Genomic DNA, 23,343 nt, shown 5'->3' with positions numbered 1-23,343 from the left:
AATAAACACATCAAGGGTTGTTTGTTTGCTGAAATTCGTATTAAAATCTGTTTTATTTATATTGTGCAGAGTATATTTATGTTTTTATGCATAGTATATATTTTGAAAATGGGAAAACAATAAATTGTTGTATGAGTGCTGTAATCTTTAAATAGTTTCCATTTAAAACGCGTGAAGGTCACGTGACCATCAGGAAGAACGCAGCATCCCATTTCTCAAAGGACGCATTCTCTGCCCTCGCGGTCTCCTGAGTTCGTTCTTCCGAGGACACCTGGCAAGACCGGTCTCCACAAGAACACAAGTCCGTTCTCTGCGTTCTTGGAATTGAGAAACAGCCTAATTTTCATGTGAAGCAACACACCCCTAAAACAGCGAGCTGCGTACACACCCCCAACATGACACTTTTGAACACATTATAATAAAAACATCTGAACTGTGTTGTAAACTGAGCCTAAACTACACTCAGAAGAACCATAATATTAATGTAAAATTATAAAAAAGGGGTAAACTATGTGCCCTTTAAGTTATTAACTTAAAACGCAATGAAAATAACATTTATTGACATAAACACAATTTTCAGTAAACGTCGACTTCTCCTCTCTCTGTCCTTCAGTAATACAGTGACTCGGGTGTGTGGCGTTGTCTATGAAGTCCGGGTTTTCTCTGCAGTGGCTCTCATTGATCTTTTCTTGGCTTGCGTCTGTAGTGTTTGCATCACCGCGGTGTGAATCCTGATGATCCTCTGCCTCCCGTGGATCCGTGGCTCAAGCGGGTCCTGGAAAGACCGCAGGCCGTGTCCGCTCGCTGCCAGGCCCCTCTGCGGGACGTCAAGACCAGCTTCCCTCTTAAAGTGGTGGTGAAAAAGAAAGAGCAGAAGACGAGCGCAGACGTGTTCGGCAGCAGGTGAGAAATGAGCAAATCAGCACTGGAGAATCGATGAGAAGTGCTACACGACTTCCAGCAATCCTGTTATAGTTTGGCTGGAAATATGTGCCGGTCTGTAGTAGGGCTAAAGGATATTGACAAAAACTGACATTGAGAAATATTTTGTGTTTCTGTGATATACACTACCTGACAAAAGTCGATCCCAGTTATAAGAGCAACAAATAATAACTTGACTTCGAGTTGGTCATCTGTTGAACTGCATCCCAATCATCACAAATACTGCAGAAGACCTACTGGAACCACCATGAACCCAAGATTCTCATAGAAATCAGTCAAGTTTGGTGAAGGAAAAGTCATGGTTTGGGGTTACATTCGGTATGGGGGGGGTGCGAGAGATCTGCAGAGTGGATGGCAGCATCAACAGCCTCAGTTATCAACCCATTTGTGCTGCCCATTACATTACAAACCACAGGAGAGGGCAAATTCTCCAGCAGGATAGCGTTCCTTCTCATACTTCAGCCTCCACATCAAAGCTCCTAAAAGCAAAGAAGGTCAAGCTGCTCCAGGATTGGCCAGCCCAGTCACCAGACATGAACATTATTGAGCATGTCTGGGATAAGATAAAGGAGGAGGCATTGAAGATGAACACTAGGAGTCCTGCAAGAACGCTTTCTTCGCCATTTAAGATGACTTTATTAATAAGTGATTTGAGTCCTTGCAGAGATGTATGGATGCAGTTTACTTTTTTTAATAGTATTTCCAAACCATCCATTTAAATCATGAAAACAAAATGGAAAATATTTACATAATTGAAGTCACAAAAAATACAATAAATATGAAATAAATTCTGTCTAAATGACAGAAAAGGGGAAAAAGGAACAAAAACAAAAAGACAGTATCACTAATATTAATTATAATACTTACTCACACAAGCTATGTTTCCATCCACCTTTTTTATGCACATTTTAGGATATGCACATAAAAAATGGTTGATGGAAACGCCAAGATGCGCATCTTGAAAATGTGCATTAAAAATATATGCGCATAACTAATTTGGATAAACTTCTTTTTCCATAAGAAAAGATAAACTACAATGGAAACACTTTTAGTGAATAAATTCCAGTATGCGCATTAAAAAAGTCATGTGATTGTGTTATAAGATCACGTACTGATAAAAACGTGAGAATGGATAAACCAGCAGGCTGAGCACGCTGTAAAGCATCTGAAATGTTGTTTTGGTCATTGTAAAACGCCTTAATCATTTCAGTATTAGTGTTATTACATTATTAATTACCTCAAGAATTGTCAATTGGCTTACTAATGATGAGAGACAAACCGCGATCAATTTTATCAAGTGCTCTTGATCGAAATTAGTTTGTGAAACTTCACTTATTAAATAAAGAAATGATTCATGCAATTTTTCTCCTACTTCAGCAAATTCCATCTTTACTGTTGATATTTGGCGCCAGTTTATCGAGAAGTGGCATTTTAAAAGGCAATTTTTCCCTTTGACTCATTTAATGGGAACGCTGCTTTATTTGCATGTCTTATATGCAATATTCCAGTTTTGCACATCGATTTATTTTGCATCTTTGGATGGAAACATAGCTACAGACACAAGCGTGTGTGCATACACATACATACATTTCTAACTGAGTATCTCTCAGGGTTTCTTCTATATAAATTACAGAGATAAATGGTTCTCGATGTCAACGGATTAAGGTGTGTAAATTTGTGTATGTTTTTACAGCAAAACAAGAAAAGAAATGCCGTAAATTTAGCGAAAACTCGCCACAAAAATATGACATGATGAAAATATGTAATTTTTCTGTAATGTTCATGATTTGTGATCTGAAATTGTGACTGAAAATGTTTGTTTTTAAATGATCTGTGTCTCTTCGTCAGCGCTGATGAACCAGATGCCAAGAAAGTCAAAGTGAATGAAGAAACCGAGTTTAACCTGGCTGAGATTACAGAGGGAAACATCACATCGGTGAGACACAAAATTATTATTATTCAAGAGTTCACACTTAGATATTGCTTGACGCTAATAGCAGGTTTGTCCCTGGAGAGAACCCTGAGCTCGGAGATGATTGAGCCCAGGGCTCCCACCTTGTCAATGAGCATGTAAGGGGGTCTGAGATCAGGTAGGTCTCGAGAGCTTCCCCTGGTAAAGGAGGAGATGGAGTGGATGGGGGGATTTTTTCAAAACAAAGATAAGCAGTAGGGTCAGTTTATTTATAGTGGGCTTTTATCAATCTGATTGGATTGTTGCTAATTACGGATGAGAGACCAAACACGATCAATTATATCACATGCTCCTCTCGAAATTAGTTTGTAAAACTTTACTTTAAAACAATATATTATTATTATTATTACTACAGTTCAGCAGAATTTAACACTTTTATTAATCCTTAAACAGGCAAAAAAGATAAGCAAAAAAAATTTTCATGTCATTTTTTTACATAATCTGTACCCAAGTAAAACGTGTCCAAATTTTATATTTTTAAATAAAATTTTAAACGTATCAGGATTTTTACAAATATTTAATTTATTTAGGATTTTATGAGTAGTATTTTATGAGTTGCCTTTTTTAGGGAAAAAAGTTAAATATTTATTATTATTTTTATTATTAGCTAAAATTGTGATTCTGACCAAACATATTTAATTATTCATTTTAAACAGTAAACAGCAGATTTAATCTAAACAAGTAATGCATTTTTTATGTGTTTTAAGAAACAATAAATGTCCATATTTAAGCGAGGATGCATTACGTTTAGGATGCAAAAATATCATCTTTGCATCAAGAATAAATTCATTGTAAATAAAATTAAAATAGAAAACTTCATTCATTCAGTTTACATCGGCACAGAGAGAACATGCAAACTCCACACAGAAATGCCAACTGACCCAGCCGGGGCTTGAACCATCAACCTTCTTGCTGTGAGGCAATCGTGCTACCCACTGCGCCACAGTGACGCCCTTAACAGTTATTTTATATTGCAAAAATATTTCACTATAATGCTGGTTTTTATTTAAAACATGCTGAGAATCCTGACCCACTACAGTATTTTGAATAGCAGTTTAATAAATTATGCATTTGAATAATTAATATATTTATTTTAATGTTTCTTTTTAATGTTTTTTTTTATAATTGTATAACACACTGAGAAACCATTAATTGTATGGAGACAAACATGTAAAATACTCTTCGCAGCCTATTTGGTTTATAACATGACATATTTATGAGTGACAGTTATGTAAGCATGTATTGCAGAAATTGATTGAAACCATTAATTTTTCCATTTGTGAAATAACAGAATGGTTTTAGAGAGTAAAATGCATGTGCATTCGTCTGAACTATAATGCTGTATAAATAATTACATGTAAACTTTCAGGTTGGCAGCGTCAATCCAGCCAGAGATTTCTGCACACTGATAAGACAGAAGACGGTTTCTTTCGATCAAGGTGAGATTTGATTTTTTTTTGTCTCTCTTACATCCACAATTTTCAACCTTCATGAAAGTGTGTGCTATCCGCTTGTTAAGTGGTGACGTGTTTGTGGCGTATGTAATACTGTTTCCGGGTCCAAGCCGCCATTCATTTGAGTGGAGAAATCATTCGTTTATGATCGCGTTTTATTCCTATCACACATTAAAGTTAATTTTGTATAAAATCATAGTGTACACAACAATCTCTGGGCTTGCTGCATAACAAATACCAAAAATTTAACTATTTTAAAAAAATTTATCACTTTCTGGCCATCGGATATTAGGCATGGACATAAATACTGCGATCGTGATTTTCAAAAGCATTAAATCACTTTGTAAACGTTTATTATTACCATTTCATGAGTCTCCCCATTCAGTTGAATAGAGCGCTTGGACCCGGAAGCCGCTTCGCGTGACGTCACACTTAACAAGCGGATTATAGATATAACGTAAAACCAATATCCTGGGATCCTTGAAGGCCTTGATTCAGGTTATTATTTCACACTCTCACCGGCCACTTTATTAGCTACACCTGTCCAACTGCTCGTTAACGCAAATTTCCAATCAGCCAATCACATGACAGCAGCTCAATGCATCTAGGCATGTAGACATGGTCAGGACGATCTGCTGCAGTTCAAACCGAGCATCAGAATGGGGAAGAAAGGGGATTTAAGTGACTTTTAACGTAATATAGTTTGTTAGTGCACGATGTGTTGAGGAAATAAATTAATTTAATCCATTTTGGAATAAGGCTGTAATACGAACAAATGTGGGAAAATTGAAGCGCTATTAATACTTTCCGGAGACTGTGTGTGTGTGTGCGTGCGTGCGTATGTATGTGTATATATAAACAAATGTTCAATTTATTATTGATTTAATATTATTAATGTATTGTTTAACAATTTTTTAAAATAATTTTAATTTATAATAACAATACTGGTATGTAATGATTATGAATGCTTTACTTTCTTCTTCTGCTCAATGATTGACCTGTGTTACAGTCAAATATGGAATGTAATGTATAGTAAATACTGAAATGGAAATGCATATTAGGGTGTTAGGTTACAAATATTATTCACCAATTAGTCACCAATTTCTTAACAAAAATCAGTTATGGACCAATAAATGTGTCTGTATTTAGTTATAAATATATATATATCTGTTATGGAACAATGTATTTAATTCTGTTTTTACTCAGTTTTGCATCAGATATATGCGATATAGTCCACAAAAGTGTCAGCTGTTATGCATAAATTATTGCTGCTGGCATCTGTAAGGCCTTGTTAAAAGTTGCATATTGTCTCTGAGGCTCTGAACAGTCGCTCAGCAGTAATTGAGTCGGCGCTGTCATTGAGCAGTGCAGTTTCTGAATGTCGGCAGCAGGTTTTGTCGCTGTGCTCATGATTGTTTTGTGACCTCGACAGCGTGCCAGCAGCTGACCCACAGGATTGAGCAGTTGCTGGGCAACAGGAGCACTGAGTATTACACCAAGAGCATCGCCTGCATCCAGGCCTTCAGGGATCAGTCTGTACTGGTGAGCTCTCAATTAAACCTGCACATCCAATCAAGTACCTCTTCAGGATCAGCCAGAGGTTATGGTATTCAGTCCTGAAGAGTTGAGCTCAGAGAGAGTTCCTTTCAAAAGCCAAGTGAGCTGCCTACTTAGAGTGCATTTATCTCTTTCTCCAACATTGATATCTTGTCAGTGGGCTCTATCCACACAGACTTTTAATTGTAGTCAGTCAGTCCAATCACTTCTGATAAACTGTTGCTCCATTACAAAATCGCCACGTTTAAGATCTGATTTCTTTAAAAATCAATGATTTTCACTGCCTGACTGAGATGCGATATAAAGTGAGTCTCAGACCAAACAAGAAGCACGGCATTAAAAGTAATTTTTCCATTCTATGTCTCTAAAATTTGGAAATTTATTTTACCACAGTATTTTTAATGGAGTTTCTAAGCTAGCTTGCTGTTTCTGACGCCACTTGCATTTAAACGTTCTTTCATTTCTTTTTTTGCTTGAACAACTAAATGAATGCTGAAGTCTATTTAACTGATTGTATTTTAATTAATTAAAAGAACCTTGTGAAATTAAAAAATAGTCACTTAAACCTTTCAACGGAAGTTTATCATTGGCTAAATGTGCATATGCATGTTCCTCTCTACTGTCGCCACTTGCTTGCTTGATTTTGGACTTGTAGAGATTAATTAAATTAGAAAATTAACCCACACTGAACTGAACTTCAACTCTGAAAACTGGACTGACACGGTTTCAATTTACTAGAACTTCTATTTGAAGCTGCTTTGACGAAATCTACATTGTAAAAGCGCTATAGAATAGCCTAGTGGTTAGCGTGCTGACATATGATGCATTAGCACTTCAGGGCATCCTGAGTTCGAATCCCAGCTTGAGGACATTTCCCGACCCTATCCCCTCTCTCTCCCCCACTTCGTTTCCTGTCTAAAATATTGTCCTATCCTCTCAATAAAGGCAAAAAATAAATAAAATAAAGATGAATTGAATTGATTTGGATACACCCCATTAAACTCTGCATGGCTTTGGCCCTGCAGGTACTGAGTTTGACACCCCTGCCCTAATGCATGTCCTGAGTGAGGTACCGGACTCATTGGCAGATTTAGGCATGTGGGGTCACTCAAGGCGACATCTTACTGGGTACCAAAAAAAGCATTGAAATACAATTTACTTTATGCAAGTGTATTAATTTAGAGTGGCAATCCCAGAATAAAGACATTAGGGGCCATTCACAGTTGGCATCTTTTGCACACACAAGTTTGTTATTCTCTATGTGCAACCGAAACAACGCTGGTGAATGCAAACTGAAGTATGCGTGCAGAAGACCATTCTCGCGTGCCTCACGCTCCTGTGTGAGTCTCTGTTGTTTGCATGCACGTCGATAAAACACATGCCGCTCATGCGCCGTGAGTTTTGCATGTTGACAGAACTAAAGTTTATATCAAATGATGATGATGATGATGATGTTACTTTCACCAAGCATGGCTATAAAGCAGAAAGGAGGGATAAAGTGTCAGGGAGGTAAGACTTCATTACGTTAATTCTCAGCCATGAGTCGGGTCTAAAAGAGTCGGGGGAAAAAATAAACAGGGGGGCTAATAATTCAGAAGGGCTAATAATTCTGACTTCAACTGTCTATATTTTATTCTATAGAATTGTCATAATATTAATGCAAAAGATTTCTTAATTGATCTTGGCATATCACAGTTGTTACATTGTTTTCCAGAAACATTTAGGGTTGATTTCAGTTATTTATTTAGAATAATAATTATATAATAATGTTGCTAATAATAAATATAAAGAAATTGTTATTATTCATTCATTAATTTTCTAGTCAGCTTAGTCCCTTCATTAATCCGGGGTCACCACAGCGGAATGAACCGCCAACTTATCCAGCAAGTTTCTACGCAGTGGATGCCCTTCCAGCCGCAATCCATCTCTGGGAAACATCCACACACACAAACACACTCATACACTACGGACAATTTAGCCTACGCAATTCACCTGTACCGCATGTCTTTGGACTGTGGGGGAAAACCCATGCGAAGGCAGGGAGAACATGCAAACTCCACACAGAAACGCCAACTGAGCCGAGGCACATCCCAGCGACCTTCTTGCTGTGAGGCAACAGCACTACCTACTGCGCCACTGCCTCGCCCAGAAATTGTTATATTTATTGAAAATATAACAAGGGTGGTTAGGGTTACATAGGGTGGTTCGCCCAGGGTGCCATTTAAACTGGAACCGCCACTGACCGGACTCCTGGAAATAAAATATATACTCTATCACCGCAGCAAAGTAACCTGCCTTGTTGATTTTTGCATGGTGTGTGCATGTGTGTGTGTGCCTGTATGCATGCTTGCGTGCATGCACACACACACACGCGCACACATTTATTCATTCATTCATTTTCTTTTCAGCTTAGTCCCTTTATTAATCTGAGGTCGCCACAGTGGAATGAACCTCCAACTTATCCAGCATATGTTTTACACTTCTAGCTGCAACCCATCACTGGGAAACATCCATACACACTCATTCACACACATACACTACAGACAATTTTAGCTTACCCAATTCACCTATACCACATGTGTTTGGACTGTGGGGGAAACCGAAGCCCCCGGAGGAACCAGCGACCTTCTTGCTTTGAGGCGATCGTGCTACTCATTGTGCCACCACGTCACCTGTACACACATTTAGTTGACGTTAAAATTATTCTCACACCTCCTGTGTGATTTGACAGATTCAGGAAATGTTCACAGTATGTCTGATAATATTTTTTCTCCTGTAGAAAGTCTTATTTGTTTTATTTCAGCTAGAATAGTGTGATCTTCATGATCATGCGGACTCTTGACCACCGTCTTCTAATTATATTCTTCATCAGAGCGGAAACGCAGAGCTGTTCAACAGTTACCTGCAGTCTCTGAAGAGGAGCATTGCTGACCGCAGCCTTCAGGACTTCTGGAACCTGCTCGCTCAAGGTAAACATCAGGATGTGTTCCCATTTAGAGCATAAAGGAGAACAGATGTGTATCAACATCAGGATTTTGATTTGGAGAAATAAGCACAAAAGTAAGGTCCTGGATAGCAAAACATCCAAATCCAAATGATCCTGATCAAGCGTTTTGAACAGTAGTGCCTGGTGTTGATCGTGTCTTCAGCATTTTCTATTGATTTCAGATGCTCTAACGCTGATTAGCAAAGATGAAGTGGAGGCAAGCACCATCTCCAAACAAGAAGCAAATCAGGTACCTGCTGCTAAGAAAACTATCCAGATAAGAGTGGCATCATTAGGGTTGTCACCATGCATCATTTTATTAGTCAAAATAAATTATATAACATATAAACATTAATAAATAAATATAATATAATATAAATATAATATAATATATATAATAAATATAAATGTTGTAATAGTTATATGCAACATCATATGTAGTTATTTAACTGTTAATGATTCCTGAAGTGTTGTAACAGCACTGTTAAAGTAAACCCATTGCCTTAAAAGCAAGAAGTTGATGTCAAGTGTCAAGAGACGATGAGGGAAAGCTTTGCATGAAAAGAGGAGCTTCATTATGTGCACACACTGATTTTCACAGCAGCAACACAAACACAGATAGACAGTGAGATAGGCAGTGACTACGTTTACATGGACATCAGTAATGTAATTAATTGCCTTAATCTGAATAAGACGATGATATGATAAGGGTGTTTACGTGAGTTGCTTTTTGAATGTTCCTTTCATGATCCCGTTTTACATACACTTACACAGATCATTTAACGTCAACGCGTCACCACGCTATGCACATTTCCTCCGGAGTTTCATGTCATTTCGGGTGTTTCATTCTTAATTTGTCGACATTTTTGTTAATTTGTTAACCGCAGTTTGGCACTTTCACCTACATTCAGGAACATTTCATGCATGCCTCCGTTACAAACAAGCTTTTGTATGCCAGGAACGGCTGGAACAGTGTAGTTTTAATGGAATTTTTGAGACCGCATGCTGCATGGGAGAAAAAAACCACTGCATTTCTCTGTAACTGATGCAGAGACTTGGTAGATGCAGAGAATACAGTCAAACAGCTGTGGTTGTATAGACCAGTGGTTCTCAAACTGTGGTACGTGTACCACTAGTGGTACGCAGGCTTCCTTCTAGTGGTACACAGAGTAATCCAATATCAATGTCATATATACATGCAACATACATTTCAAAATCGATCAAAAATGGTTCATATATGAATATGATGACATATAACCTATATTTATGAGGTCCAAGCAACATTTCCAGGTTTTTATTTTATTTTTTTTTTACATATAAGCACAGTACGGTGTTAATGTTTAAACTATTTATAATGTTTAGAGTGGCTGATAATAATTAAAATTCTTAATAATAGTAGTTAATCTGTCACGATTTTAAACTGCAGAGTTGTAGCTGCCTTACTGGGCCTACTACGCTACTGTATTTCAATACTGGTCATTATGGTGGTACATGGAGGGACAATTTTTTTCTGAGGTGGTACTTGGTGAAAAAAGTTTGAGAACCACTGGTATAGACTATCCTGTCACAAAATGCGGCAAAAATCCTATACGACGTTAATAGTTTAAGGTGTTTACATGTTTAAAAAAAAGAGAAGTGATTTATTAACAAAAGCATAACTAACGAAAATATTTAAAGCAATCAAAGTCAGTATAAATGCAAGTCAGTAGTATGGTAGTGAACTGAGCTCATGATCCAAAACAAACTACAAAAACGCTAGGCAGGGAGGTCCGGCTAATCGAGCTCTTCTCTCAAAGAATGTTGAATTCTTTACAGGCACTGAAGTTTGCCCTGCGCGCTTGCAGTTTTTTTAGTTACTTCTTTGGTTTGGTGCGTCAATCTTATCAATGCTATTATTCAAAAAAAGGTAATGATTCACACTCAATTGCTTTGTACTGTTTTTATTTATTTATTTATTTATTTATTTTTAATCCTTGAGTAATTGTCAAATGTAAACTTTTTTTTTTTTATGTTAGCTGTCAGATTTTGTATTGTAATGATGTACACCTAATTAATGATAATAGTTGAAGCACTTTATCTCTGAAGATTGAGGTCGGAAATGTGAAGATTGTTTATTGTTATTGCTGTGAACATTATAAGCTATTGTGTGATTAATGGATAATGAAATGAGAGTGATGGTATAATTAATTGCACATTGTGATTGACTGTGAGATAAAGGGGTGGAGTTGAAGAATTGTGTCACACACTGAGGAAGGCTTTGTGCCGAAACGTCTGTCTTTTAATCACCCGTAAAATGTAAGAAAAATAAAAACAATACGAAGCAATTGAGTGCGAATCATGACCTTTTTTTGAATTCTTTATAGGCACCACATAGTGGGTTTTAGGTGATATAACCCGCCCACCAATCTGCAATCATGCAGGCTCTGCAAATCACAAAACACAACAAACAAACATATTAACGTTTGATATTAACGTACTGTAAACTTATTGACTCAATCATTTTGGCTAAGGTCTGTCTTTAAACACTGAAAGAGTACTGCTGATGATACAAACTAACTTGACATTGATTGCTCACTTACCAAAACTGTAAGGTAAGGTAAAAAATTTTCCTTACAAACATATTGTTGTCGCATGCTAGCAGACCACTGTAATCCACACATGAGTCCAGCTGCGCTCTCATAGTGGGGAAATGGAAACAAAACCGTTGTTGCGGCACATTTATAAACGCAACACTGATGACCCATGTCTCCAAACAATTCTTCATCCACTTGTTTTAATTACGGTTGGTAACACAATGTGGCGTCTCTTGCCATTCGAACACTAACAGGTAAAAACGAAGCTATCATGCATATTAATGAAATTGCACCTTATTCACAATAGAGCGCGCTGATTGGTTTAAACCAGGGGTTTTCAAAGTCTAAGACAGTGGGCCTCCCTTTTGACACAACTTATCCATTGGCGCCCCCCTCCTCCCAAATACGCACACACACACATACATATATAAATATATATATATATATATATATATATATATATATATATATATATATATATATATATATATATATATATATATATATATATATATATATATATACATATATAAATATATATATATAAAGACACAGACATATGTAAGACTGTTAACTCACTTTTATCATCATTTGCATGAAAGTGCAATTATTTACAGAGTAATAACAAGTATTTTAATATAACGTTTTTAAAACTAGGATGATGGTTAATATGAATAGAACAGATCCAAGAACTGTTAATCCAGGTCAAAACAATCAAAGTTTAGCGTGTCTCATGCTGTCATTAGCCAAAATATCTTGACAAACCACACTTAAAGGTCGTGGTTCATCAGCTGGTCCTGTCCACGTAAATCCTAAACTCAGAAACCGATCCATTGCAGGCAAGTGCACACATAGGGCTCAACCTGTGCAGTGCACATGCCCTTTTTAGTCCTGGATAGAAAGTGCCCTTCCAAAATGATCAAAAGTGCCCCCATGCCGCGGCACACCCTCGGTCTCGCTCTTGAGCACGCGCGCGACAACACCGCTCTTGAGCACGCGCGCGACAACACCGCTCTTGAGCACGCGCGCGACAACACCGCTCTTGAGCACGCGCGCGACAACACCGCTCTTGAGCACGCGCGCGACAACACCGCTCTTGAGCACGCGCGCGACAACACCGCTCTTGAGCACGCGCGGGACAACACCGCTCTTGAGCACGCGCGGGACAACACCGCTCTTGAGCACGCGCGGGACTACACCGCTCTTGAGCACGCGCGCGACAACACCGCTCTTGAGCACGCGCGCGACAACACCGCTCTTGAGCACGCGCGCGACAACACCGCTCTTGAGCACGCGCGCGACAACACCGCTCTTGAGCACGCGCGCGACAACACCGCTCTTGAGCACGCGCGCGACAACACCGCTCTTGAGCACGCGTGCGACAACACAGCTGATCAGAACGCGCGCGACAGACCCCCCCCTGTATTGGCAGGCTTGCCAAACAGAAGCGAATTCACAGCTATGGCCTTCTGGGTAAAAAAGGTTTTCTTATTTTTGACGTATAATTTTTCTTAGCTTTGTTTAATTAAAACGTTTAAAAATAATAAAAAATACATATAAAAATTAAACTTAATAATTATATTTTCATTATATATTTTTCCCGCGCCTCCCCTGACATGCTCTGGCGCCCCCCAGGGGAGGCGCGCCTCACACTTTGAAAACTCCTGGTTTAAACCAAGTCTTTCTCATGAATAAATGCTGAAAACTCAAAGACGTCAAATTGTACATCCAGTCTCCATGCTGGAATTTGGATCTCACCGGTGTGACGTTGCTTCAAAATTAGTTTTTAAACCGGAAGAACGAATTTGCTGAATTTTCACTTTTAGTGAAATATATGTGCCCTAATAATGTTTTTAGTATCATGGGAGACATATATGACTGTCATTATCTAAAAAAAATGTTTTGTGCATCATTTAAAAAATATATAATCGCCAAGTTAAGGCAGTGGGTTTACTCAATTTTTGTAAGTAAAGTCAACTAATAGCTTTTTACAGTGCTTGAAAAGTCCCTCAATTGGGGCTCGGAAGACTTAAGTTTTTTATACTTTAGATATAATACTGAATGACCTGTTTAGTTGTAGCATTTGTTGTTAACTCTGTGTTTGCTGGTTTAGTTCCTGTCATTTGAGCAGAAGCAGGAAGTTGAAGTAGCTCCAGCGCAGGACGACACTGGAGATGTGGATGATCTGGTGAGCGTTTCATTGATATTTTATTGTTTATATAGTGAGATTATGGTCTAAAACTATATACAAGATGAAGATTTTGACTAAGTATCGTTGTCAATGAGCATTTATCACATGACAAAAGTGAGATGCAAGGTAAATGCTGGTCATGTGATGATGACTGTAATTCAATTTATAATGCAACATAGTTGACTAAATGTGATTTATAAAATAAAAACTATGTCGATGGAGCGAAATGTTAAACAAAATGAAATGTTAAAAAGACTAAATTAAAATAGGCCGCCAAAATAACTACATTGGATAAAGAGATGGTAATATCCCAATTAGTTGTTGACCAATAGTGATTTTTTTTTTTTTAGGGCAGATACCGATATCTTGAAAAGCAGGGTAGCCAATATAGTTTATTTAATTTTAATTAGTAATTATATTTGAATTAAGTTGCAATAATAATTTTTAAAAAATAGAATGCTGTCAGAATAAAAACATCTCAGAAACATTTATCAGTTGATGCTGATATTTGAAAAATATATAGGTATATCGGTCGACCATTATTTTTGATGTAATTTGCTGGCTAAAATAAAGGAATGGTAATAAACATAATGATAATAATAATTATAATAATAATAATAATAATAATACAAATCTAACATTTAGTTTGACTATTGTTATTGATTTAATTTTAGTTAATAATTACATTTTAAATTTATTTTATTAAGTTGAAAATAATTTGAAAATAGACTTAAAAATTATCATACTTGTACTTTAAACAGTTGTTATCAACTGATGTATGAATGAATTATTATTACTATAATTAAAACAGCATACATTTTTATTACTTTGTTTAAACAGTTTTTTGTGAAAATTGGATAGACTTCAATCCTTCTTAGACCAAACTGAAAGAAAAAAAGCAAGAGAAGGGACTAATGAATGCAGAGTTTGCTAAATCCATCGAAAATATCGGCTAAACCGGAAAAAATATCGGTCAATGCCGATATTTAAAAATGCCAAATATCAGCCGATATATAGGTCAAACACTATTCTTGTTGAGGTCTGCTGGCTAAATAAAGGAATAATAATGATAAAAATACAAGTCTAATCATTAGTTTAAACTTTTTTTATTAAAGCAGGGTGGCCTGAATTCAAGTGGATGAATATTTAGCCGATATATTTAATTGTAATTAATAAATATAATTAAAACAATCATCGGTATACTTTTTGTATACATTTGAATTACTTTGTTTAAACAGTTTTATCCAACTATTAGATAGACTTCAGTCCTTATTAAACCAAACTCAATGACATAAGTGAGGAAAGGGAAGAATGAAAGCATAGTCTGCTAAAGCCATCAAAAAAAGTCTGCCATGCCATTAAAATAAAAGTCCCCCTCAGAAAAAATCTGAAAAAGGTAACTAAAAAGTGTATGGGTCGATGCCGATATTTAAAAAAAAAAGGCAAATATCGGCTGATATATCAGTCAAAACACTATTCTTAATGTAATCTGCTGGCTAAATAAAGGAATGTTAATAATAATAATAATATTACTCTAACGTTTAGTTTTGGTTTGTTTGTTTTTTAGCTGGACATGATGTAAACGGATGTCTCCAACACCGGTGTTCATCCACTCCTGTGCATTTCTCCATTAAGTGCCATTCCTAGTGTTTTTTTGTTATTGATGAAACACAAACTCCTGGAAAAGTGCTGTAATTTCTCTGTCCTGTGCATGTTTGGCAATTGATTTGCTGAAGTTTGATTTGTGTCTCATGTATTGCGCAGCCTCTATTTGTTGGATTTTCTAAAGAGAAGAAAAATAATAATGTTAATGTCTGTGTGTTTTAACAGCCACTGAAACTTGAATCCTTTAAATAAAAGATCAGACAAAACTGTAAATCTAATGTCTGCATTTCAGTTGTCTTTATAAACCTGACATGTTTCTGTGTGTTTCAGCAATCTGTGCATTGGAAACAAATAGTTTTGAGTTAATTTCTCACAGCTCAGATTTATTTTCTAAGTGAATTTATTTCCTCCATTTGCATGTATAGGGTTTCTTGCAATTGGTGAATTTTTTCTTATGTTGTGTTCACACCAGAAGTGGCTTGCGCGAATATTATCATGCTATCGCTCATAAATAGACACATGAACATTTGGAGTTTAAATCTTGCAAATCTGCTTCATTCGCACGTCTATTTCACTTCATTTGTGCGTCAAATTCACTTCATTCGCGCGTCAAATTCACTTCATTCGCGCGTCAAATTTACTTCATTCGCGTGTCAAATTTGCTTTATTCGTATGTCAAATTCGTTTAATTCGTGTGTGAAATTCACCTCATTCGTGCGTCAAAGTCGATTCGTTTGTGCAGCAAATTAACTTCATATGAGCGTCAAACTCGCTTTATTTGCGTGTCAAATTCGCTTAATTCACACGTCAAATTAACTTCATGTGTGCATCAATTTCGCTTCATTTGCGCGTCAAATTCACTTCATAATAGTCATGGATTTAGGTCATGGGTGGGGTTTCTGTCTGCCCGGTGACTCTAGCTTCGTTGCTAAATGACTAACATGGATTTTATTAAGAGAGTAGCTGTGTTTATGTGCTTTAGGAAGGCTAAAAAACAGTCTAGATTCATTCGGCGTCGTGTCTGAGTCCACTAGATCCTGTCAGAGGTGCACCCAGCTCTGTGTTTATCAACTCCTCCAGAAACTATACCTGGATGATGGAAGCTTTCAGTGGTGCTTCAGACTGAGCCGAGCCCAGTTTGATGAGGTGTTGCTCGGTGTCAGCAGGAGGATTTCGCCTCGGGACACCAACAACAGGTGCTATGTCATAACCACACCCCTACAAGAGCAAGCTTCTGATTGGCGCGAATGCCCACTAGCATTCAGATTTTTTATAGATTTGATTGAGATTTATAAAATAAACATAAACCAATACACATTCACATAATCAAATCCAAAAAATAATAAAGATAATAGTAAACGCATTCAGGTTTTTGCATTGACTTTGGACTTGATTTCTAGTTAATTTGAGTTTATATCATTGAATTATGGATTTACATCTAACATTTCTGACTTTTTGTTGAAGTGTAACTATTGAATTCCTTTTTTTTCTTCCATTTTGCCGCATATTTGAGTTTTTATTTAAATTAACTATAGTGGGAACCTCTTAATAATAAAATAAAATAATAAATGATAAGTAAAACCATACAAATGCAATGAATAAAAGTATAAAATTATGAATTGTTCTGACAAAATTCTTCATATATAAAATATTCAGAGTACATTTCTAGTTTGAATGTAAAATTTTGGCAGTTGAGTGAAGAAATATAACATGTTTAATGTTTGTATGTACATAGAAAAGATGTTATTGTGTATAATCATGAGCTTGCATGATATTTTTGTCTGTAAAAGCACATCTGTTATTTCTCTACAGCCACAGGTAAGATTTTCCACCACAGAATGAGTGCTTATTCATTCATTCATTCATTTTCTTGTCGGCTTAGTCCCTTTATTAATCCGGGGTCGCCACAGCGGAATGAACCGCCAACTTATCCAGCAAGTTTTTACGCAGCGGATGCCCTTCCAGCAGCTACCCATCTCTGGTAAACATCCACACACACACACTCATACACTACAGACAATTTACCAATTCACCTGTACCGCATGTGTTTGGACTGTGGGGGAAACCAGAGCACCCGGAGGAAATCCACGCATAGGCAGGGATAACATGCAAACTCCACACAGAAACGCCCACTGAGCCGAGGTTTAAACCAGCGAACTTCTTGCTGTGAGGCGACAGCACTACCTGTACCTACTGCGCCACTGCCTCGCCCTGAGTACTTATTAGTTCTGGAAAAAAAGGTATTCATACATTCATTTTTATTCATTTATTCGCAGCGGCATGAACCACCAACTTCTAACTGCAACCCAGTACTGAGAAACATCTATACACATTAACACACACTACGTCCAATTTAGTACATCCAATTCCCCCATATGTTTTTGGACTGTGAGGGAAACAAACCGGAGCACCCGCAGGAAACCCACGCCAACACAGGGAGAACATGCAAACTGACCCAGCTGGGACTCGAAGCAGCGATTTTCTTGCTGTGAGGCGACAGTGCCTGAGGTGCCTGTTGTTTGGTATGTAAAATTCTAATTAATCTTAATTTATTAGAGTTTTTGTGTGTGAAATCTTCTCCTTCAGATTGTCTGATGCTCCTCATCTGTGTATGTGGATCACTGACTGTAACTGTTTCTGAGCTCTAGATTAATACCGCATTCGTTTCTGATGTTTCCAGATTGAGAACAGGCAGAAAGCTGTAATGACTGTCACTGAGACTTCAAACAGGAGCTGTATTCCCTCCGCAGCTCCTCTAGAGGAAGATGAAAGCAGGTAAAACCACACACTCACTTCAACATTACTGTATAGAAGGACTCGCACACAGATGGACTGAGAGCTTAGTCTTTGTTAGCCTGGGATATGATAGATCTTTTACCTTGCCGGTTTCACAGGGACTTCCTCAGGGTTCAGTATTGGGCCCAAACCTGCCTTATCAAATATACAAAATGATGGTAACACTTTAAACTTTAGCTTAGGTCTCAATTCATGCAACTTATGATCTGCCTAATATATTAACTGTTTATTAGTAGTCATAAAGTATGATCTGGATCCCTAATCCTACCCAAAATCTAAACCCAACCACTGCCTTATGAAGTGGTTACAAATTATTAGAAATTGAAAATCAAAGTTAATTTGTCTTTCTAATTCTATACACTTTCGTTTTATGAAGTAGAAAATGGAAAATAAATATTGTAAATTAATGTAATGTGATGCAACGATTGACATTTTTCCGATTGGCTACTACTGCCTGTGGACTGAATACCTAATGAGGGGGAGGGGCTTGCTGCTCAAACAATACACAGACTCTGACGTGAAGCAGCAGCAGCTCCGTGTTTCCGGTGTTTTTATTAACATTATTGTCCCTCATCAGGTATGAAATATTGAAATCGTTATCAAAATGAGTTGAATATACGTTAGAGATATGAAAGCAACAAGTGTCATCTGTTACATTAACTTGATAGTGTAAATTAATATATATGAGTTTGTATTAATTGTGGATATATATACGCCCTGCACTGTAATTCCAACGGCAACAGTGATGATTTAAATGTCAACTGAAGAAACGGTCAAGTGAATGTACTGTATAAGTATCAACATAACCATAGATATATACATTAGATGTCGCCTGGCCTATTGTTGTCCATTAGACGGAATGCGTTAATAGCACCGCCATCTTGCTACAGGGTAGCACTCCTTTGAAATGAATGCGGGAGCAAGGTACAGTGGAGGACTGTGTCCATCCAAAGTCAGAAATATACACATATATTTGTGATCGGGAGTTTTCCTGGATGTTAGTATGTAATTTTTTTTTCTAATTACGAAAATGATAATTTTACATTTTACATTGATGGATCAGTGACCGCACGGGCATTCCTGACAAATAGCTTGTGTTTGTGTGTACAGAAATGTACTATTCACCCTCCCTGTTAAATTTGATCTAATCATGTCCTGAAACACAGCTCCTCTCCTGCTTTCACTTCTCATACTGACGGAGGGAGCGATTCGTTTGTGAATGAATCCCCCAAACGACTCTTTTTCTAACGTTAGCCGACAATAATACAGGTTTCTGGCAGCGCAGCATCTCGTTGTCATATTTCTTTTGCATTGTTTGCTGATTTTATTCAACAAAACTAGCATAAGCCGAGTGTTTAGTGCGAGTTGGAGCTGCTTTGCCTTATGGTGAATGCAGAAAGTGACAGTTATCATCAATAACGTTACCTGTGTAGCACAAAAGTTCAGAACATACAAAAACAGAAAAAAAACTTAATATTACCTATGAAATGTTCTGCCTTTGTGCTTTGTTTTCTTTGTTTGCTCGTTACTACACCCGTAGACAGCGCTGAAGTCCCGCATCTTCACGTAATAACACTGTCTTGACTAGTGCAGTTGAATGACATTTGTCCTGGGAGCACTGTACCAATGTGGCGGCGCTATTGACGCATGCTCAGGGTCCCTATGCGATATCTAGTGTATAAATCTATGTCAACATAACAACTAACAAAGGGAATATTGTTATAAAAGTAATTATTAAAATATATAATTATTTTAATAAATATAAAAGTCACAAAGTGCTATTATTTCCCATAGTTGGTTACAATGTATATATAAAGAGAAATATATGTGTAGGTCGGTTATATGGCTTTGTGTGCGTGTTATAGGACAATTAAACTGAATAGTTTATTTAGGAAGAATCATATAATGACTTTATTGTAATTTATAACAGTAATGTGCAGGGAATATGTATGTGAATATTTTGTGATGTATATATAATATCTGTGAAGATGTTTACATATGTTGTTCTACAATGTGAAAGTATATACTTTTAAGTGCATTCCTTTAAAAAAAAAAATACAACACACAGACTCTGACGTGAAGCAGCGGCAGCTCCGTGTTTCCTGTGTTTTTGTTAACATTATTGTCCCTCATCAGGCGGTGAGGGCGCTACACTTACTTACTATTAATAAACAGCTTATTACACTGCAAAAAATGCTTTTCTTACTTAGATTTTTGTCTTGTTTCTAGTCCAAATATCTGAAAATTCCTAAATCAAGAAGAATTTTCTAGACAAGCAAAACATATTGTCTCGTTTTGAGAAATAATATGCCAATAATAAGTGAGTTTTTCCTTAAAACAAGCAAAATAATCTGCCAATGGGGTAAGCAAAATAATCTTACGTCAAAAGAAAAAACAAGATTAATTTGCTTACCCCATTTGCAGATTATTTTGCTTGTTTTAAGGAAAAACTCACTTATTATTTCTCAAAACAAATCAATATGTTTTGCTTGTCTAGAAAATGCCTCTTGATATAAGAAATTTTAGATATTTAGACTAGAAACAAGACAAAAAATCTAAGCAAGAAAAGCATTTTTTTTGCAGTGTAGTAGTTTATCAAGCTGGTTGTATTAGTTAATGCTTCATTAATACTGTGAATTGTGACCTAAACTGAAGTGTTACCAATACTTACTGTGAAATTGTTATACTTTCTTTAACAGAGCAAGTACATTTTCAAAGTATTTCCAATATTATTTTGTCCTCTGGAGAAAGTCTTATTTGTTTTAGTTTGGCTGGAATAATAACAGTTTTTTTAATTTCTAAACAATTTTAGGGTGTAATGGCTTGCTTAATTAACCTAGTTAAGCCTTTAAATGTCACTTTAAGCTGAATAATAGTCTCTTGAAAAATATCTAGTCAAATATCGTGTGCTGTCATCATGGCAAAGATAAAAGAATTAAGTTTTAATGATTAATTTCCAAAGTTTAAAGATGTTAAAAAATCTCCCCTTTAAACTGCACTTAATAAACATTTGAATAGAAATCTAAGGAGGGCTGATTATTTTGACTCTAACTGTAGTAGTATTTTTAATTTAATAATAAATGAATATATTTTTTCAAGTATATATTAATGTAAATGTATTCGTTCATTCATTCATTATTTTTCGGCTTAGTCCCTTTTTTAATCAGGGGTCGCCACAGCGGAATGAACCGCCAACTTATCCAGCATGTTTTACACAGCGGATGCCCTTCCAGGTGCAACCCAAGACCATACAACCATACACTCTCATTCACACTCATACACTACAATTTAGCTTACCTGTTTCCCCCATAGTGCATGTGTTTGGACTGTGGGGGAAACCGGAGCACCCGGAGGAATCAGCGTCTTCTTGCTGTGCCAGCCTATGAGGCACCGCCACTTTTTTTCAATGCATTTTTTTTAATTCGCTTTACTATTTTCAGCACTGACAGAGGCAGAATAATGACACCATTGTCATCTGCAAATTAAATTAGTTTAATAATTAATGAAATGATTAAAGCTGAAATTATTGCATAGTTCGTTTACACAGCAATAACAATGTGATATTCTCTTCGCTGCTTTGAAAAGTAAGCTTTATATAAATCAATGTGACTTAATTAACTTTTCAATGCATCATGAGATGTTTAGTACAATCCTTTCTAAAAAAAAAAAACATTCTTACATCTTTTGTCCTTCTTCTAGCTTGCATAAGCTTTTATGGATTAAAGAGCCGCTATAATGGGTTTTTGAAAATAAGCTTCCATGCAGTGTGTAACAGCTCTAAGTGAACACATCCAGCTGAGGTTTAAATCGAAAAGTGCAGCATGTTTAAAACTATTGATTCTTTTGTAAAATATTTGACTTAATAACGAATCGAGTTTGGTGTGGATCTTTTGTTGGATCGCATCGAAATCGATACGGTACATCTCCAAATATGTACTTACAAATGTGCACACGCCTTCCCTCCACACACTCACGGTAGAGCGGGGGATCACGGGACTGATCATGGTGCGAAGATGACGATCACTGACAGATTCGGCTGTGGGCAGGGGCGGAGCAAACTGAACTGGTGCTCAAAAGATGAGCATGCTGCCCTCAAACTGAAAGTGAAAACGAGAGACGGGGTTGTGGTTGCGCGTACGACAGCGAGAACCAGGGCGGTGGGGGGGGATTATCGCGGACGAAAGTGAGGAGATGTCGCTGACGCCCTCTCTCCATTCTGCCGCTCTAGGCGGCCGACTGGGTCGCCTCTATGGACGCTCCAGTCCTGGCTGTGGTGAATAAAGGGTTCAAGTTAATTTTCACAATAACACCACAGTATTGCCAACCTAGTGCTCCTATCATTTTCTGATTTTTGATACCATAACCTACGCTGCAACGCGGGATTCGCTGGCAATTTGCTTTTGAAGGAGCAGCAGAGACTAGAGGACTTTGTCAGACTTTGACAGGGACTTGGTCAGTAACTTTTACAGTTCATATGGACCAGTTTTTTCTTCCTCCTGATCATAACATGTCATTAAAATTGTTGCCTTGTTTTGTGTAGTTTGCAAAATATGTGTTTAATTGTGTGTTATAACTTGTAATGGCTCCGGGTGGCTTGTAATCACATATCTATTATAGGTCAGTGCTTGTACTGCATCTCTCAGGTTAAATCTGTATGGGGCTGTTCACATATCGCATCCAAAACCATGTTAAAAACGTGACGCCTGCTTCTTCCTTTACCAATTTAAATGGGTTTCTGAGCTGGCGATCCTCTGCTGTTTGCCTTTGCTTTGGCCACCATCAGCCATTCCTACACACGCGCGGTGCAGCCAATTTTCAAAATAGTTCAATTGTTTGCCACTGTGTGGATTAATACTGAATGTGTGTCGTTGTTATTACTTGGGGTTAGGTTTAAGAGTAGAGTAAGATGCTGGTGTTTAACTGCATTGCTTTATTGCATTCCTGCATTGGGCTCTCATATACTCTCTGGCTGCTATTTCATAGCCGTGGTGGTCTTTTCTCTCGACCAATAACAACAGACTGGGTCATCGGACCAATTAGCGCAGATTAGCTTCGCGCTAAGGAGGGGTTTGGGAACAAATGAATTGCTGAACGATGCAAATGGAGTCGTTGGGATAATTAGGTAAAAACAAATGCAGATTATAAGACAATGAAAGTGTGTTTTGACCTTGGACGCATATCAGCCTGTCGTTGGAGACCCCTAAAACCAAAAGATGACCTTTTAAAATGTAAAATAGTGGCTCTTTAAATCAGGTCTGTAATGTTTC

The 23,343-nt window shown here is 37.2% G+C and overlaps 1 protein-coding gene across 2 annotated transcripts in view; it reads left to right on the top strand.

Annotated features, from left to right (window-relative positions):
* The window catches only part of LOC141374965 (X-ray repair cross-complementing protein 5-like), a 43,684-nt gene extending 28,126 nt beyond the window's left edge, over window positions 1-15,558 (top strand). Inside the window, 8 exon segments of one of the 2 annotated variants that reach the window (NM_001441579.1) lie at window positions 707-903; window positions 2,791-2,878; window positions 4,284-4,353; window positions 5,801-5,910; window positions 8,798-8,894; window positions 9,094-9,161; window positions 13,598-13,672; window positions 15,243-15,558. In NM_001441579.1, coding sequence (NP_001428508.1) covers window positions 707-903; window positions 2,791-2,878; window positions 4,284-4,353; window positions 5,801-5,910; window positions 8,798-8,894; window positions 9,094-9,161; window positions 13,598-13,672; window positions 15,243-15,257 — 720 coding nt within the window. In that variant the 3' untranslated portion in view covers window positions 15,258-15,558. 2 annotated transcript variants of the gene reach the window in all.
* The last annotated feature ends 7,785 nt before the right edge of the window (window positions 15,559-23,343 follow it).

Source organism: Danio rerio, chromosome 9, assembly GCF_052040795.2.
Source record: "Danio rerio strain M-AB ecotype USA chromosome 9, GRCz13ab, whole genome shotgun sequence".
Lineage (NCBI taxonomy): Eukaryota > Metazoa > Chordata > Actinopteri > Cypriniformes > Danionidae > Danio > Danio rerio.
The sequence above is the reverse complement of the archived record's forward strand: the minus strand, read 5'-3'. Positions and strand labels throughout refer to the sequence as shown.